General features: G+C 47.1%; 1 protein-coding gene across 1 annotated transcript in view; it reads right to left on the bottom strand.

Annotated features, from left to right (window-relative positions):
* The window catches only part of CRAMP1 (cramped chromatin regulator homolog 1), a 58,320-nt gene that overhangs the window by 23,283 nt on the left and 15,608 nt on the right, over positions 1 to 19,429 (bottom strand). Inside the window, exons 3-10 of the mRNA XM_060260426.1 lie at positions 18,692 to 18,885; positions 18,038 to 18,191; positions 15,992 to 16,075; positions 12,447 to 12,495; positions 10,155 to 10,240; positions 8,996 to 9,119; positions 8,212 to 8,293; positions 4,123 to 5,376 (exon numbers count right to left, since the gene is read on the bottom strand). Coding sequence (XP_060116409.1) covers positions 4,123 to 5,376; positions 8,212 to 8,293; positions 8,996 to 9,119; positions 10,155 to 10,240; positions 12,447 to 12,495; positions 15,992 to 16,075; positions 18,038 to 18,191; positions 18,692 to 18,885 — 2,027 coding nt within the window. The remainder of the gene's footprint in view (positions 1 to 4,122; positions 5,377 to 8,211; positions 8,294 to 8,995; positions 9,120 to 10,154; positions 10,241 to 12,446; positions 12,496 to 15,991; positions 16,076 to 18,037; positions 18,192 to 18,691; positions 18,886 to 19,429) is intronic.

The following is a 19,429-nucleotide window of genomic DNA, read 5'->3' as shown; positions in this document are numbered from 1 at the left end:
AACCCGGTTCTCTGAGATAAGAGTCCGAACACTTAACCAATACACCAAACTGGCTCTCGACGGATGCCTCATAGTTTCTGTACCGTTTTCTATTGCACCAACACCTCAGAACTAATTAAACAAAGGGCTGTCTACATTGCAACCCCATGCTGAGCAGAGTAAAAGCAGCTTTTGGTTACTGCGCTTAGAGTTGCCATTAACAAGCTATCTGGCTGCCAACGGTGACTTAAAATTGCCTCCAGGAGACCAAGCCACTCCTCCCCCATATACGTGTGGCTTTTTAAAAAAAGCAAAAGTAAAATAAAATAAAATCCACTGGTCTTACTTAGTAAAAAAAAACAAGGCTGGGTACAGACAGGCAGCTTGGGGCGGCAGCCTCCCAGCTCAGAAAAAAAAAAGCCAACACAGTTGGAGGAGACCTGGGGCAGTCAGACAGCGTGAGCCCACTGCTGGAAGAGGGATGGGCTGCATGCACTCTCGAGGAGTGGTCAGATCGCTCAATAGCCAGTTTGGTGTAGTGGTTAAGTGTGCAGACTCTTATCTGGGAGAACTGGGTTTGATTCCCCACTCCTCCACTTGCACCTGCTGGAATGGCCTTGGGTCAGCCATAACTCTCACAGAGTTGTCCTGGAAAGGGCAGCTGCTGTAACAGCCCTCTCAGCCCCACCTACCTCACAGGGTGTCTGTTGTGTGTGGGGGGAAGATATAGGAGATTGTGAGCCGCTCTAAGACTCTGATTCAGAGAGAAGGGCAGGGAATAAATCTGCAATTCTTCAAGTGCACGAGAGGTGCTTCCTTGGCACTCCCTGGCTGTTCAGACAGCCGGGAAAGGCAATAGGAAGCACTTCAGAAATTTTCTACCACTTAGTAAGCAGTAGTTTTTTAAGGTGCCAGAGAGGTGCTGGAGAATGACATAAGGGCGGGAGCAAGGTGGGACCCAGATATGCGCTCTGAAGTCTGACAGCAATAAAGGACGATCAACTTTCGTTCCCGTTTGTTTACTCTTCCCTGCCTTTGGAGTCACTGTTGGGTCTGTAATTAGCCCTCTGCGTGATTACTTGGAAGCAAGTCCCATGGCGTTAAATGGGACTGTGCTGTTTACTGGGCAAGGAAGAAGAGATGTAGGCTCTTCAGCCGCAAATCCCTGCTCAGGGTCTTTGGGAGCCAGAAAAGGGATTTTGTATCACAGCAGAGAGATTGTCAAGCTTCCTGCCTATCAATTTCAACAAATTACCATCTGTATTTTTAGAAGGGGAATATTTCTCTCCTCTCTGCTCGTTCTCTTTTTCCTATATTTTATCACTAATGTAACATCGAATTTAAAGCAGGGCATATGAATCATTCCAGAAATCTCAAAGCGAGAGGAGAACTCCCACTCCTTGTACTCTAATGTCTATGCGGATGATGGTGCCTCTTGTTTTCAAATCCATTCATCACGGTCAGGCCTCTGAAGCACATGTCCATGGAACCTGCTACTCGACTTAAAATACACCCCACATAGGGCAGCCCTCGAAGATAGTTCAAAACAAGGGTGGCTCGGGAGCCACATGGGGCTCTTTCACACATACTGTGTGGCTCTCGAAGCCCCCACTACCGCATCAGTAATGACACTAAATTGTTCAGGGTGGTGAGAACCAGAGAGGATTGTGAGGCACTCCAAAGGGTTCTGTTGAGGCTGGGTGAGTGGGCGTCAACGTGGCAGATGAAGTTCAATGGGGCCAAGTGCAAAGTAATGCACATTGGGGCCAAGAATCCCAGCTACAAATACAAGTTGATGGGGAGTGAACTGGCAGAGACTGACCAAGAGAGAGATCTTGGAATCATTGTAGATAACTCACTGAAAATGTCAAGACAGTGTGTGGTTGCAATCTAAATGCTGAGCATTGCAATCCAAATGCTATGCTAAGCATTATTAGGAAGGGAACTGAAAACAAATCAGCCAGTATTATAATGCCCCTGTATAAATCGATGGTGCAGTCTCATTTGGAATACTGTGCACAATTCTGGTCACCACAGCTCAAAAAGGATATTATAGCATTGGAAAAAGTGCAGAAAAGGGCAACTAGAATGACTAGAGGTTTGGAACACTTTCCCTATGAAGAAAGGTTAAAACGCTTGGGGCTCTTTAGCTTGGAGAAACGTCGACTGCGGGGTGACATGATAGAGGTTTACAAGATTAGGCATGGGAAAGTACAGAAAGTAGAGAAAGAAGTCCTTTTCTCCCTTTCTCACAATACAAGAACTCGTGGGCATTCAATGAAATTGCTGAGCAGTCAGGTTAAAATGGATAGAAGGAAGAACTTCTTCACCCAAAGGGTAATTAACATGTGGAATTCACTGCCACAGGAGGTGGCGGCGGCTACAAGCATAGCCAGCTTTAAGAGGGGGTTGGATAAAAATATGGAGCAGAGGTCCATCAGTGGCTATTAGCCACAGTGTGTGTATGTGTGTGTGTGTATATATATACGTTTGTGTGTGTGTGTGTATGCACACACACACACATACATATATTGGCCACTGTGTGACAGAGTGTTGGACTGGATGGGCCATTGGCCTGATCCAACATGGCTTCTCTTATGTTCTTATCAGCTAGCTTGGGGAAGGCATTTAAAGTTGCTTTCTTTCCACCGCTCCCTCCCTACTCCGATCTATCTGCCTGCCTGCCTTTCATCTCTCAAAACACCTGACATTCGTGTCTTGTGGCTCTCAAACATCGGCCATTTATTTTATATGGCCCATCCATGGTTTAGAAACTACAACTGGTCCAAGTCTGACAATTAGACTGCTTTAGATGTAGGTAGTTAAACATCAGTGTCAAAGACAAGGCTTGTGCACAGTCCACTTGTCCCTGTGCTTCTGGGCTAAGCATGGATGCTAGCTTTTAACGCCGCTCACAGCCATGGCCTGGCAGACTGGAGGAGACACTTCTCAATGAGCAGGAGTAATGTACAGCAGATCAGCTTCAGATTTGTTATTGATTCCACCAAATGTTAAGCCAGAAGCAGAAGATATTAGATTTCTATCCCACCCTCCACTCTGAATCTCAAAGTGGCTCACAATCTCCTTTATCTTCCTCCCCCACAACAGACACCCTGTGAGGTGGGTGGGGCTAAGAGGGCTCTCACAGAAAGCTGCCCTTTCAAGGACAGCCCTGCAAGAGGCTGACCCACGGCCATTTCAGCAGCTGCAAGTGGAGGAGTGGGGAATTCCAGGTAAGATTTCGTGCACTTAACCACTACGCCAAACTGGCAGCAAGTTAACAGATATTTTCAAGGAGTAGCTTGTATATAATAACAACCAGACAACCAGAGTAAGAAGAAGAGTTGGATTTATACCCTGCCCTTTGCGTGGAGTCTCAGAGCAGTTTAGACTCTCCTTCCCTTCCTCTCCCCACAACAAGACACCCTGTGAGGCAGGTGGGGCTGAGAGTGTTCTGAGAAAACTGTGACTCATCAAAGGTTACCCAGCTGTCTTCATATGGAGGAGTGGGAAATCAAACCCAGTTCTCCAGATCAGAGTCTGCGCTCCTAACCACTGCGCCGCTTAAAGGCTCAGGTTCGACACTGGGCCAGTCACTCTCTCAACTACATGCCCCACCTCACCGGGTTATGTTGAGGATAAAACAGAGAAGGGCAGAACAATGCAAGCTGCTTTTGGTCGTCATCAGGGAGAAAGATGAGGTAAATGAAACTTCTAGCCATAATTCACAGGATCGTCTCAAGACGCCCACTACAGCGTTTATTACTCTTATAACCTTATTACTTGTATTACTCTTATAACCACACCGCTTATTCTGTTCTTTTGCAATTAGGATTATGTTATATGAATTTGGCTGTATGTTACCTCCTGTCATGGGTGCTAATCAGGGGTGGCATTATTGGCAGGCAATTCTAACGGGAGCTTCTTTGCATATTAGGCCACACCTCCCTGATGTAGCCAATCCTAACTTACAAAAAAGAGCCTTGTAAGCTGTTGGAAGGATTGGCTACATCAGGGAGGTGTTGGCTCATTCTAGCTCTTGCTAGAATTCCACCCCTGCTGCTAATGTCTCCCTGCTCTCACCAGGTACCTAAGAATTCTTGTTGGGAAGTGGGTCAGAAAACCGTGAATACAAATCCTTACCGGCTTGGGGTTCACTTCAGTGGAGATGAGTCTCAAGAGGCAGTTGAGGAGTTTCTGTTTGTGAAAGGTGGCTGAGGGGGGAATGGATTTCGTTTCGGGCATCTGCTCCCTAGATTCCTGGGTTTCTGGCCCCAAGGCGGCCAGCCAATCGTATTCTAGCTGCAGCTTGTTCGGTTTGCCCATCATGAGGTAGACTTCAGCCAAGGTGAGGCTCTCCGAGGTCTGCAAGCTCCACCCCTCCTCTCTGACCTGCTGCGCGAGGCGGCTCGGGTCCTCCTTGAGCGACTTGGCAACTGATTGTCCCTGAGGCGGCGGCAGTGAGGCGCTGGGCTTATCCTGAGAGTCTTCCGTTACTGCATCCGACGGCTCCTTGCCGCGTGTTTCTGCCTGTGGTCCGCAGCAGGGGAGGGCCTGAGTTTCGGATCGGGACGGGCCGCAAGCGAGCGACGTCACCTGGTCTCTCGCTGCGTCGAGATTGCCAACCTCCGCACTCCCGGAGGAGAGGCTTCCGGAAGGGAGGCTCCCCGGCACGGTCAAGTCTTTCCTGCTTGGTTTGTCCATGCAAGGACACTTCTCCGGGACGATCAGGGCCTGGCAAGACTTCATGTACCGAGGAAAAGGGTCAAGCAAAGACAATTCCTCCAAGTCCGGGATGGGGCCGCAATCACAGCTGCTGATGCTGGGCAGTAACACGGTGGTCACTTCGGGGACTGGTGCCTCCACGCCCTCAGTACAATGAGAGGCCGGAATTGGCTTCTCGAGACGCCCACCTGGATCCTGAACTCTGGAAGGTGGCTTATCAAGACAGTTGGAGATGCCGAGGCTCGGAGAGGCTCCCTCCACGACTCCCGTCTCCGGAGAGCCATCCTCGGTGTTGCTCACGGTTGTGTCAAACGTGGGCTGAGTGTTTCTGCTTGCTTCTGTAGTGCTCTCTGCCCTGGCCCCACCCCTGCCCTCTGTCCCCCGGGGGTACTTCACCTGTCCCCTGGCTGTCCCCTGACCGCTCTGTATGCCTAAAATCTGGGCGGGAGGCAACAAGTGAGAGTCCTTTGTGTTCTGCTTGCACCTGCCCGATTCCTGCCAGTGGACCGTGCAGAATGCTTTGGAGTGGACGACTCTGGCGACTCCGGGGAGCGGGGTCAAGGTACAGTTCTCTCCCGGGAAGAGATGGAGCATCATTTTCTCTTCAGAATAGCTGCCGCTGGTTTCGGGATCTCTGGAGTCTTGTAGCTGTCTTTCTGCTAGCGTTTTACGCTGAGTACAAGGCGTAAAGGAAGACTGCCATGCTAAAACGAGGAGGAAGCCCCCCCACGATCCCTCCAGATTACAGGGGTGGCCAAACTGCGGCTCAGGAGCCACATGTGGCTCTGACACATATTGTGTGGCTCTTGAAGCTCCCACTGCCCTGTCAGCCAGCTCAGAGAACGCGTTCGTTTCATAAAATCACTTCTCCAAGCCAAGCCAGCTGATGGTTTGAAGAATGCATTTAAAGTTAACGTTGCTTTCTTTCCACTTCTCCCTCTCTCCCATCTATTTTCCTCCCTCCCTCAAACATCTGACATTCATGTCTTGCAGCTCTCAAACATCTGATGTTTATTCCACGTGGCTCTTACATTAAGTAAGTTTCGCCACCCCTGCTCCAGCACATGCCGCTCTTTCCAAAGGGAACGCATGAAGCTGGCTTATACTGAGCCAGACCGCTGCCCTACAAAGGTCTGTCCTGTGACTGGCAGTGGCTCTCCAGGGCCTCGAGCAGAGATTTTCCACACATCTGCTGCCTGATTCTTATCTGGAGGTGCCAGGGATTGAACCCGGAACCTCCAGCACACAAGATGGATACTCTGCCACTGAGCCTTTACTAGGGTTGCCTGGTCCAATGATCGTGCCAGTGGGGGAGGGACATTCTGGGAGTGGAGGCGGAGCTCCGTGCTGTGCTGACGTCATGCAGAAGTGATATCAACATGTCAGTGATGCTGCTTTTGGGGCAAAACACTATGCCAAATTCGCCCTCAAACCATAGAGTTTCGCCCAAGAAGAAAACAGAGCATTGTTGACATGATGACATCACTTATGTGCGACATCAGCATATCGTATTTGAGGGTGGGATTTCCCCTCGTCAGCCAGGGGCCTCCCGAAAAAGAGGGTATCCCCTGCTCTCAACTGGGGAATTGGAGAAAAACAAACTCACTCCATGTAGAAAATATTTTTCTGTATAATCCACAAAATACAATTTCTGAATAGCAAATAATAATTTGATGATACAGAAAGAAAACCATACTGGGCATGACACGACAGCTGTTCAAAAACCATATAATATTTAAACTGTAGTCCAACTAATGATAAAAGAAACAGTCATTTGCGTTCCAAATGCTGATGGACTGTAATTGGCAGAGGCGTTCCAGGAAAATGAATTACAACAAAATAGAAACTTGTGAAGCCAGGAAATGAATTATGGCACTTCAACACTACCGAACCTGTGAATACAAAAATATGGTCCTTTGAGAAAGGATACTTCATATGCGAAGCAAAACTGGACCAGTTCTTTTATCATTCGTTGGACTACAGTTTAAATATTATATGGTTTTTGGAAAGCTGTTGTGTCGCGCACAGGATAGGTTTCTTTCTGTACCATTGAATTGTTATTTGCTTTTCAGAAATTCCATTTTGTGGATTAGACAGAAAAATATTTTCTACATAGAGTGAGTTTGTTTTTCTCCAGCTTCCTTCGCTTCTGTGGTCCCAATCTCTGCTGACCTCAACTGGGGAATGGCATCCCTCCACTTCCCCAGACGGAGCTACCTGATTCCGAGCCAGCCCACTGATACATCAACGTCTGTATTGCCTGGCTGGCAATGGCTCTCACGTGGAGATCTTTCACATCACCCGTGACACGATCCCTTAAACTGGGAGCTGAACCTGGAATCTTCTGTATGCAAAGTGGATGCTCCAGCACTGGTTAAAGCGCTTGGGGCTCTTTAGCTTGGAGAAATGTCAACCGAGGGGTGGCATGATGGAGGTTTACAAGATTATGCATGGGACAGAGAAGGTAGATAAAGAAGGATTTCTCTCCCTTTCTCACAATACAAGAAATCATGGGCACTCAATTAAATTGCTGAGCAGTCGGGTTAGAACATATAAAAGGAAGTCCTTCACCCAAAGGTTAAAATGCTTGGGGCTCTTTAGCTAGGAGAAACGTCAACTGAGGGGTGACATGATAGAGGTTTACAAGATCAGAGAAAGAAGTCCTTTTCTCACTTTCTTAGAATATAAAAACTCATGGACATTCAATGAAATTGCTGAGGAGTCAGGTTAGAACTGATAAAAAGAAATACCTCTTCACCCAAAGGATGATTAACACGTGAAATTTACTGCCACAAGAGGTGGCAGAGGCTGCAAATATAGGCAGCTTCAAGAGGGGATTGGATAAATATGGAGAAGAGGTCTATCAGTGGCTATTAGCCACAGGGTATAGATGGAACTCTCTGTCTAGGGCAGTGATGCTCTGTATTCTTGGTGCTTTGGGGGGGGGGGGCAACAGTGGAAGGGCTTCTAGTGCCCTGGCCCCACTAGTGTACCTCCTGATGGCACTTGGGGTTTTCTGGCCACTGTGTGACAGAGTGTCAGACTGGATGGGCCACTGGCCTGATCCAACATGGCTTCTTTTATGTTCTTATGAGCCTGGGTCTCTCTTGGTCATATTGCTACTTTTTTTGTTTGTTTTTTAACAAAAAAAAAAAGGTTGCAATGCATGCTAATAATCTCCTGGCAAGGGACGGTGTTTCAGGGGTAGAGCCTCTGCTTGGTAAGGAGAAGTTTCCAGGTTTGATCCCCGGCATCTCCAACTAAAAAGGGTCCAGGCAAATAGGCATGAAAAACCTCAGCTTGAGACCCTGGAGAGCCGCTGCTAGTCTGAGTAGACAAGACTGTCTTGAATGGACCAAGGGTCTGATTCAGTATAAGGCAGCTTCATATGTTCAAATACTGGAATAGCTTCAAGAACTTTCTCACTAGCTACATAAGGGGTTTTCACCCGGGGGCATGAAAATCCAAGAGGGAAAGCACCTCTCTTCCGAACCGGATAAAGGATACAATGCGCACCTCATGCAGAGCCCACTTCTGCTTCAGGAACTCAATGAGGCTGGAGACTTTGCGATGCAGCTCCACGATCATTCTGGCAAGTTGGACAAAGAAAATGGACACAGGGGAGGAGTCAGCCAGTGAGGTACCAGCCATAGTGGGGGGAAAGAAGGCACAGTGTGTGCTAACTGAAAGCAAGGCCTGTAACACATGCACACACCCTTACACCCATACACAGGAGCTACAGAACAAAAGCTCTATTTTCTCCATTGGCTGAAGCTCCTCCTTTGGGGAGGAAGGGGGGAGAGGGAGAGCTTGCTTTGCCAGGCTCTCTCAGCAGAGCTCCTGAGCCAAGCCTCTCTTCCTTCTGTTGACTGAAGCTCCACCCCTCCTGGTTTCCTGGGGAAGGAAGGAAAGAGCCAGAGCTTCGTTTGCCCAGTTCCCTGGATCACATGGGAGAAATACAAAGAAATCACCTTTAAGACCAATGAATGCTAATGTTTTAAGAATATTTTAAGGTTTAAAAAAATATTTGTGTTTGTCTGTGTCCTTTATAAAGGTTATTATCTCTACTACTTAATCTTAAATAGGTACACACGTGGCCCAGCCTGACAAGGTCTCATTTATGTCAAATCCAGCCCTCATAACAAATAGGTTTGACACCCCTGCTCTAACTTCTCCCTACAAAAACATTGCCATTAGCTTATCCTTGGTTACTTCTGCAGATGCTATTCTGGAACCAGCCTTCTGGCTCTGTTTCCCGACCATCCTAAGATCCCTCCCTGCCTTCTGGTACCTGAGCCGTGGATTCTGAGCTAGGCTCTGCACGCGGGCCCAGGCGTGGTTATTCCTCGGCTGCAGCTCCACAGGGATCTTCAGTGGAAGACGGACGGGCTTCTGGTCCTCTTCGTCGCTGATGCCTTGGGGGGGGGAGGGGAGAGAGAAGCAGTGAAAGACTTCTGAAATGAAGCTGCGCCAAGCAAGACAGAATTCCCAGAAATGAGGCTTTAAAAAGTGCAAAGAAATTAACTATAAACGTTAGGATGGGCTGAGGTGTCCCCAAACCCTCTTGTTGATCTTCAGGAGGAAATCTTGAGGACTCAGGAAACCGTTTCTCTGATCACATAAGAGAAGCCATGTTGGATCAGGCCAATGGCCCATCCAGTCCAACACTGTGTCACACAGTGGCCAAAACCCCCAGGTACCATCAGAAGGTCCACCAGTGGGCCAGGACACTAGAAGCCCTCCCACTGTGGCCTCCCCAAGCACCAAGAAGACAGAGCATCACTGCCTCAGACAGAGTCCCAATGATAAGCTGTGGCTAATAGCCACTGATAGACTTCTGCTCCATATGTTGATCCAATCTCATCTTGAAGCTGTCTATGCTTGTAGCCGCCGCCACCTCCTGTGGCAGTGAATTCCATGTGTTAATCACCCTTTGGGTGAAGAAGGACTTATTTTTATCAGTTCAGCAATTTCACTGAATGCCCACGAGTTCTTGTATTCTAAGAAAGTGAGAAAAGGACTTCTTTCTCTGATCTTGTAAACCTCTATCATGTCACCCCTCAGTTGACATTTCTCCAAGCTATAGAGCCCCAAGCATTTTAACCTTACTTCACAGGGAAAGTGTTCCAACCTTTTAATCATTCCAGTTGCCCTAATCTGCACTTTCTTCCAATGCCATAATATCCTTTTTGAGGTGCGGTGACCAGAATTGTACACAGTATCGCTAAACAGACCCAAGTTTTTAAAAAGGCTGAGGTCTCTCTGTCTCCCACTGACAAGTGACAACGCCTTAAAAATACACCCTTGGAGTGAAGAATCCTGAGTCTGGCTGTGCTGAAACAGCAAGTATGCCAAAACCAAGCCAGGATAGCTCTCCTAATAATTATTTTACGCTGCTCCTTCCTGACCACCTGCCCCACTTCCTTGATGCCTCCCAGATCTGTACACACCGTCTGGATCACAGAGCTTCTTCAGGGCCCGGCACATCGGAGCTTTGATGCGGAGGTTCCTCCCTTTGTAGCGGACGGTCGTTGCCCTGGAAACATTTTCAAAGTTAGAGATTCGAGGCACTTGGAGGCTATAGTAGCTGGGCAAGGACTGCCTTACAAGCAATGTTCCCTCTAAGCTTCAGAGTCTTGTGAGCAAAAATTTTACTTTGTGAGCTACTGGCATTAATGTCTTGCGCTACTGGCATTAAAGTCGTGAGCTACTGCATAAATTAGTGTGCTCTGGGGTCATCCTTCCTGAGCTAAGACAAAAAATACATAAGCTGGAGGCTAAAAATTTGTGAGGTCGCTCACGCTAACTGAGCTTAGAGGGAACACTGCTTACCAATCACTGAAATTTTGACAGATCACAACTGCAAACCCTTGTGTATCTGATTTAGTCTTCCGGGTTTAGAATTCTGACAGTGGCCTCCAATAAGAGTAAGAAAGAGCAGAACCCTGACTCGGGTAGCCCAGGCAAGCCCTGTTTTGTCAGATCTTGGAAGCCAACTCTGGCAAGTACGTGGATGGGAGACCTCCAAGGAATACCAGAGCTATGAAAGAGGGGCAGGCCTTACTCAGCCACTCCCCTGAATATATCATCCGGGCCCTTGGTAGGGATCAGTCCCCAGAGGCTGCCAGGACTTCCAAGTACACGCACGCACACACACACAACCCCCACAAGAGTAAGCAAGACTAAATTGTTTCAGTCTTTTTTACAATCTCCGTTGAAAGCCAGAGGCTAAAATAACCTCAGCGCTATTATGCTGGCCAGACACCACCACCACCCCATCACAGCAGCTTCTGCCAGCTATGGAGACAAAGGGTAAAGGTTATATTGTTAAGAGTAACATTGCTATTCTAAACCGTGCATACTCAGCAATAAATCTTACTGAATTCCATGTGATTTGCTCCCTAGTAAATGAGTTGAGGATTGGCAGCTTCGCTCACCCTTCTGGACAGGGCTACAAACTCACAAAGCTCAATTATGAAGGGAACTTCAGGATACAAAAGGCAGATCTATTCCTACAAGGCACATATTGCCCACATTCTGTATGTGTGCATAAAGACAAAGATGGATTTCTATACCGCCCTATACTCTGAATCTCAGAGAGGTGACAATCTCCTTTACCTCCCCATGCCCCCCCCAACAGACACCCTGTGAGGTAGGTGGGGCTGAGAAAGCTCTTATAGCACCTGCCCTTTCAAGGACAGCTCTTACAAGAGTGATGGCTGACCCAAGGCCATTCCAGCAGCTGCAAGTGGAGGACTGGGGAATCAAACCTGGACCTCCCAGATAAGAGTTCGTGCACTTAACCGCTACACCAAACTGCCTTTTCAGTCACTGCTGACTTATGGCGAGAGTTTTCAAGGCAAGAGACGTGCAGAGGTGGTTTGCCACTGCCTGCCTCCCTGTCATGACCCTGGTATTCCTTGGAGGTCTCCTATCCAAATACTAGCCAGGGCTGACCCTGCTTAGCTTCCGAAACCTGACGAGATCAGGCTAGACTGGACCATCCGGGTTTGGCATAGCTCACGTTAGAGCTTGAGTTACAGACTATAAACATCTTGAACTATACTCTGCTCAAGTCACACTTTCAGGAGTGACTGCAACACATCCCATTGTAACCCAACATCCCTGATTGCCAAATCGAGTCCCGGCGCCTTTCCGCTGAAAACAACAGCAAGGGGAGGAAGCGTACGTTTAAGTGCAATCACAGAGCTTGCAATGAGCACAAAGCAGCTCTTCAAAGACTAATGCAGAGCAATGCTGCAACATGGCGAGCGGCATAAATAGAAGGTGCACTTTTGTGCTGCCTCCAGGGTGAGTGTGGGTGGAGAGAACCAGCCACGCAGCACCAGTAAGCAGGCAGCTCAAAATGCTCCTCCACGTGCAGAGATCTTGCGTTCTTTTGTTATTATATGAGCAGCATGCCTTTCCAACTGGCTTAGGCACAAAACCTCTTACGTTTATTTTGACTTACTGGCAGAATTTATTACTTTAGTTAAAAGTGGCATCTCTCAAAATCACCAGGTAGTTTCTAGAGGTCATACCGAGAATGACTAACAGTGTAGCCCTAGAATATCTTTCTTCAAAATTCAACAGCCTTAGGATGACACTGAAAAAAAAAGCTCTGGAAAACCAGCCAGTGTCATTCCCCCTCAGCTATGGATTCTGCTGCCTGGCTTGTTTCGTAAAACCTTTCCTTCACACTTGGGAGGTGGGAAGGAAAATGGTAGGGAGGAATTACTTACCCGACTTGGATGAGTTCATTGAGTTTAGCTGCGTTTTTGTCATCCATACCTTTAAGTAAAACAGAAAAATATGTGCGACATTTACAAACAAAATATGGCTGGACCAATGCTTCACCTAAGTACTTTTCTCCCTTCCTCACAATACAAGAACTCGTGGGCATTCAATGAAATTGCTGAGCAGTCAGGTTAAAATGGATAAAAGGAAGTACTTCTTCACCCAAAGGGTGATTAACATGTGGAATTCACTGCCACAGGAGGTGGCGGTGGCTATAAGCATAGCCAGCTTTAAGAGGGGATTGGATAAAAATATGGAGCAGAGGTCCATCAGTGGCTATTAGCCACGGTGCGTGTGTGTGTATATATGTGTGTGTGTATATGTGTATGTATACACACACACACACATATTGGCCACTGTGTGACACAGAGTGTTGGACTGGATGGGCCATTGGCCTGATCCAACATGGCTTCTCTTATGTTCTAAGCTGTGGAGTCTTGCGAGCTAAAATTGCACTTTGGAAACGCTACTGGCATTAAAGTTGTGAGCAAGCAATTTGACTACTGCATAAATTGGCTTGCTCTGGGGCCATCCTTCCCCAGCTAAAGCAACACTGTGTGAGCAGGAGGCTAAAAAACTGTGAACTAGCTCACAGTAAGTCAGCTTAGAGGGAACATTGGAATGGGACGTTTTAACAGAATACCAACTGTCCTGCCTCTGGAGCCATAACTTTTTTTTTTAAAACCATCTGAACACTGTGCATAATAGTCCACCCTTAGCACAGAAACCCTTTGCTCCGGAAAGAAAAGACAACTTGCACCTATGCAAAGTTCACTAAAAGCTGTCCATGTTGCAAGAAAGACAACTTCTTCAGAGGAAGGTGTAAAAGGAGGGGCAAAGGGAGGGGAAGAAGACAGCAGGCTGGGATGAAAAATCTGGCTCAGTGCACAAATTTAGCACCTGCCTTACAGGTCACATTTCAATTTGCAGGTGAAAAATGCCAGAAAGAGAGAGACTGGACTTTCTCTCTGTTAGAATGGTCAGGGTTGCCCAATGCAAATCTGACGCTGCAACGTTATCAGGAAGATCTTGAACATCATGCACCAAACCTCTGTTGCCAAGGCAGCACAGTCCCACAGAGAAGCCCACAGCTTTCCAAAGCTGGTGCAGTGAAAGAGGAGCCTGCCGGGAAGACGTGCACTCACAATGGCCGTCAATTTGTCAAAGCATCAACCCTTCCCTCTAGCGATGCTGAAAAGGGGCTGGCTGGTTACTTGGGATTCACCACCATCCCTCTGGGTGCAAGCAGTCTCAGGGTTTGTCAAAACAGCAAGACAAGGGAGTCAGGAGCCCAGCAGCCCAATAAGCAGGCAGGCCTGAGAAACTGGGAGAAGCAGGAGGCATAAACAAAGAGTTCTTTTCCATTTGAAGAAAAGCACACCTTGTTTCCTACTTTTTTTTTGCTTGCAGCAAGTCCTTTTCTCTATGTTAAAGAGGGGGGAAGAAGAAGAATTGCAGATTTATACCCCGCCCTTCTCTCTGAATCAGAGACTCAGAGCAGCTTACAATCTCCTGTATCTTCTCCCCCCACAACACACACTCTGTGAGGTGGGTGGGGCTGAGAGGGCTCTTACAGCAGCTGCCCTTTCAAGGACAACCTCTGCCAGAGCTATGGCTGACCCATGGCCATTCCAGCAGGTGCAAGTGGAGGAGTGGGGAATCAAACCCGGTTCTCCCAGATAAGAGTCCATGCACTTAACCACTACACCAAGCTGGCTCTCCAGCTTTATACTTCTCTAACCCTGAAAGGCCAACTTTATGGTTCTCTAACCCTGAGCAGAACTTGGAAGATTTGCAAGATAGATTGTGGGAACAGAGCAGTGCATAGATACAACTGAGACTGCTTTAAAGTGCAAGATGAAGGCTTGTGTGCAGGTCAGCTCCAAGTGGAACAATTCCTGAAAAACATGGAAGTGTTCCTTCTCATGTAGACGAGATTGGATTTATACTCCGCCCTTCACTTGGCGTCTCAGAGCGGCTTACAATCTCCTTTCCCTTCCCCTCCCCACAACAGACACCCTTGTGTAGTAGATGGGGCTGAGAGAGCTCTGACAGAAACTGCTCGAGAGGAACAGCTCTGACAGTTATGACTGATTCAAGGTCATACTAAGCAGCTGCATGTGGAGGAGTCGAGAATCAAACCCATTTCTCTGAGATGATGATGAAGAAGAATTGCAGATTTATACCCTGTCCTTCTCTCTGAATCAGAGACTATGAGCGCCTTACAATCTCCTTTATCTTCTCCCCCCACAACAGACACCCTGTGAGGTGGGTGGGACTGAGAGAAGTCTTGCAAGGACAACCTCTGCCAGAGCTCTGGCTGACCCAAGGCCATTCCAGCAGGTGCAAGTGGAGGAGTGGGGAATCAATCCCGGTTCTCCCAGATAAGAGTCCGCATACTTAACCACTACACCAAACTGGCTCTCTTAAGAATCTGCACACTACCAAACTGGCTCTGTACAGAGATGACTCTCAAGGAACTGTTATCCTGTTAGGAAAAAAGGAATGCCCTTGCCAGTCTTTTTTTTCTCATTTGCCTACTTAAAGTAATGAAGTCAGTTAGGATGAACTAAAAGCTCAAAGCCGAGCAGCACAATGGCTTTAGCCACCAGGATACACCAGTGGACTATATCCAGGGAACATCAGAATCAAATCTGTCCAAGAGTTCAGACTCGATGCCCAGAAAGCATTTAATTTTAAAGTCCTCAAATCCAAAAAACCAGACTTCACTTCTCAGGATCCGAGTTTGTAAAAACGGGGTGCTGTTAATGTGACATTTATTCTTATTCTACACAAGGACACGCAAATCTCTTCATTGTACATGGAATACACCCCAAAAAGAATAGGTGTTTCCTTGCATATCTGCTGTTTGACTGTGCAGCAATGTGCATGAGAAACTAAAAAACATGTTTTTGCCAGTGACGAAACAAAAATAACACAACACTTAAGTGGGGGGTGGGGGAGGGTAGTGGTTAGAGAGCTGGACTAAGATTTTGGAGACCTGGATTTTAATCTCCACTCTGCCATGGAAGCTTGCTGGGTAACCTTGGGCCAGTCACACACACTCAGCCTAACCCAGCAAAGAGTTGTCATGAGATTACAATGGAAAAGAAGAGAATGATGTAAGTTGCTTTTGGGCCCTGGTGGGAAGGATTTGGGTTATAAATGAAGTAAATAAAGCAAACTTAAATGCTGAAGAAGCGGCTGCATGGCAAAAAAAAGGGCCTCAGAATTGACTGGACAAAGTGAAAGCGGTCTGCTTTATTATACTGACTTTTTAAACTGTTTTAAAGTAACATTTTGAGCTACTTCTTATCCTCTCTAGTACATTTGCTTCAAATCTTCACTATGGGACATAGCTCATCCTGACATTTTATAACCTGCTGTCTCCCCACATCTTCCCCCCACCTTGTAACTGACCAGAAAATGACAGCGGAGAGAAAAGACCAGTACGGCCTCATTATAGGGCATCAAAGTAGTGTATACTCACAGCCCCCAATCTTCTTCCGTAGCTCTCCATAGCAAATTAAGCCGTAGAGCTCCAGGGAGGATTTTTTCAGCCCTTGAGAAAACACTGCAAAAACAACAAAAAGAAAACCCACAGGTCTTAGAAGTGAAAGAAAACATTCTCTGCACACAGTACAATTAAGGTGGTTGCCTCAAAACCACCCGGATTTCAGGGTTCTCAAGGAATGAAACAAATATCAACATTTATTTAGCGGGTACCACCAGGATCTCCCTGCCGTTTGCACAACATGAGACTAGTAATCACAGCTAGAATTCAGGATCCAATGGGCTTGCAACAAACACAAGTGCAGGCATGCTGGTCTCCTAGTCTACAACCAGATTTTTACACTGCGGGTGAAGGCAGAGATCAATCAAGACACCGATGCCTCAAAGATATTCAGATGCTGGAGACATTCAGGGCTTGTTCCCAGCTATTCCAAAACCCCTGCAATTTACTATTCACATTCAAGAACACATATTGGCATTCAGAGACACCAATTCCAAGAGCCGGCTCTTTGAAGAAGGTCTTCTTCAGTGAAGGAGGATGGGACAGGCATTTATTTCTTTAAGTTATTTAGAGCAGGGGTGTTAAACATGCGGTCCTGGGACCAAATCAGGCCCCTGGAGGGCTCCTATCAGGCCCCCCGAGCAACTGGCTCTTGTCTGTTTCCTTCTCCTTCTCTCCTTGCTTCCTTTTGCATCTTAGCTTCCTTTGCAAGGCTTGCTCAATTGCATAGGAGCTACAGAGCAAAACCTTGATTTTCTCCATTGGTTGAGGATCTTCCCTTGGGGAGGGGAAGAGGGGGGAGGGAGAGCTTGCTTTGCCAGGCTCTCTCAATCACACAGCAGAACTACTGAGCCAAGCCTCTCTTCCTTCTATTGGCTGAAGCTCATCCTCCTCCTGGTCCCCCGGGGAGGGAGAGAAAGAGCCAGAGCTTCCTTTGCCCAGTTCCCTGGATCCCATGGGAGAAATACAAAGAAAGCACCTTTCAGACCAACAAGGGCTAATGTTTTAAGCATCTTTTATTTGTAGGGGTTTTTTTTAAAAAAAAATCTGTAATCATGTCTCTCTGTGTCCTTTTAAAAGTTAATCTCTCTGCTAGCTAATCTTAAATAGGTACACACATGGCCCTGTTTGAGGGCCACTAAAGCTTCACTGGGCAACACAAGGTGGCTTGACTCAGGTAGGCTTGATTACAGTAACCCTGCCACTCGCTGCTGTTTGTTTGGGCTGGCCAGTGGTGTTTTGGGAGATATTTTATTGCAACACTATTGATGTTCTGCTTGTGCAATTTTACCCACAGAGGAAGGTAGGGTGCTATTTATTGGCCTAAATAAAAGGAGCAACTGCAGCTCTCTGTGCAATTATCTTGTTAGCCTGGCCACCTGAAATACTCATTGGGAGCGGGTCACCTTACTGTGTGTGCAGAATTTCACGCTACTACATGAAACTACCAGGCAACACAACAGAGGTGGAAAGCAACACCTCCAAGTGGGTGTGGGCAATACTTTAACTCTCAGTGTGGTTATGCTTGTTTCCCTGTTGACTGTGTCATCATTACGGATTCTGCACATGCCCCAGCTCTTGCACACGCAGATCGCCAGATGTGTGTGGGAGCCGCTTACAACCTAACACACTGAATCAGCACGCCTCCAAGCTGTGCACGGTATTGGCCTTAGTATTCCCTTTCTCATAATGCAAGGCCAGGGCTTTTTTTGTAGCAGGAACTCCTTTGCATATTAGGCCACACTGATGTAGCCAATCCTCCAAGAGCTTACAGGGCTCTTATTTCTAATACAGGGCTTCCTGTATGCTCCAGGAGGATTGGCTACATCAGGGCATGCAGCCTTATATGCAAAGGAGTTCCTGCTATAAACAAGCCATGTGCAAGGCATATACATCAGTGGTGGAGAGAAATCTGTGCTCCCTTGACGGAAACCCCTTTTGGCAGCAGAAACAACCCCCAAGGCCCCAAGCTGCAGTCTAGGCCTTGCATCAGAATGGACCCGGATCCTGCGTTCTGCTCACCGTTATCGAAATCAATGTACTTGGAAATCTTGTGCCAGGTGCGGTAGTAGAAATGCCGGACCTGCTCCTTATTCTTCACCATACTCGCTGGCTTGCTTTTCTTCTTATATTTCAGGGCAATGTTGTTCTGAATAGCTTCAAAATCTTTCCCGTGCTAGAAGGGATACACACAGCACACAAATGTTCCAAACAGAATAAAAAACAGAAGATTACAGTCAAGACAAGGCCTGCTGGATTTCGTTCGGTTATGTATACAGTTGGGCAATTCTTTTCCCTCTCCAGAATGAAAAATCAGATACCGAGGTGTCAAAGGCAACAGAAGGTTTGTTATAAGCCAGAAACCTATGAATCTGGCAGGTTCCAGGGGTTGACAGTTGTTACAAAATCGTTTGGGTCTGGGATCCAACAAATGTTTGGCTCCAAGCAGACTGTCCCCTCCCCATATGGAGGACTAGGAAGGCACCGGGCTCCCATAACTCCCCCCCACACACACACCTCAGCCTACATCAGTGGAGACGCTATCAGTTTCAAGGTGGAAACCCTGATGTGACTTGTAAAATTGCAGTCCTCTTCATTCCCAATATACTTTGAAAGGCAGAGTGATGAAGTCACTGATCTTCAGAATGGCAGTAGACAACTCCAGGGCATACCCACCTCGTAGAGGCCCTCGAAGAATGTATTCTTATCTTCCGTGCTCCACGACTCCCACTGACGCCTAACCTTCTTGCCTTCCTCTTTTTCCCCAGCTGAAGAGCCCAGGTTTCTTGCGGTAGATTTCGAACTCCCGGCCGGGGTGCTGGACGGGATTCCTGATGAGCTGCCTGATGAAGCGCCTCCATTATCCGCACCTTTAACAAATGCCACATTTTCAATTCAGGAATCCTAAGTCAGCTGGCAATACAAAGCACTTGTTATCATATACATAAATTAGAGAAAGGCAAGTCTCCACTGGTACAGCAAGCATTTAATGTATAACTTTTGAAAAAAAAAATCAAAGCCTTAAATGTCAATTTTGATGTACCTATTTCAAGTTACAATATACTTTGCAAAGAAAAGTTTCTCAAGCCTGGTTGGCCAGTCACCCAAAGACTTTCTGCAAAACTGAAAAGAAGGTTGAAATACAGTAAGAATGAATACTTAAAATTCCCTTCTTCCTTTCTGAAAAGAGGGAAAACTCTTATTCAGTATTGCTCAGGGTATTCCTGGCTTAATTCAGACCTCAAGACTTCCACTGGTTAAGGAAGCTCAGCAATAGTTTGGTGTGATGTTTGAACTCTGGTTTGGCAACAGTTGGCAAACCAGACATGGAAATCACAGTCTGAGAACCGTACTTTATCATTTGCCATGATGTCTAATAAGATTTGAGTTGAACAACACTAAGTGCCTATTATC

The sequence above is a fragment of the Heteronotia binoei genome, chromosome 20, assembly GCF_032191835.1.
Source record: "Heteronotia binoei isolate CCM8104 ecotype False Entrance Well chromosome 20, APGP_CSIRO_Hbin_v1, whole genome shotgun sequence".
Lineage (NCBI taxonomy): Eukaryota > Metazoa > Chordata > Lepidosauria > Squamata > Gekkonidae > Heteronotia > Heteronotia binoei.
The sequence above is the reverse complement of the archived record's forward strand: the minus strand, read 5'-3'. Positions and strand labels throughout refer to the sequence as shown.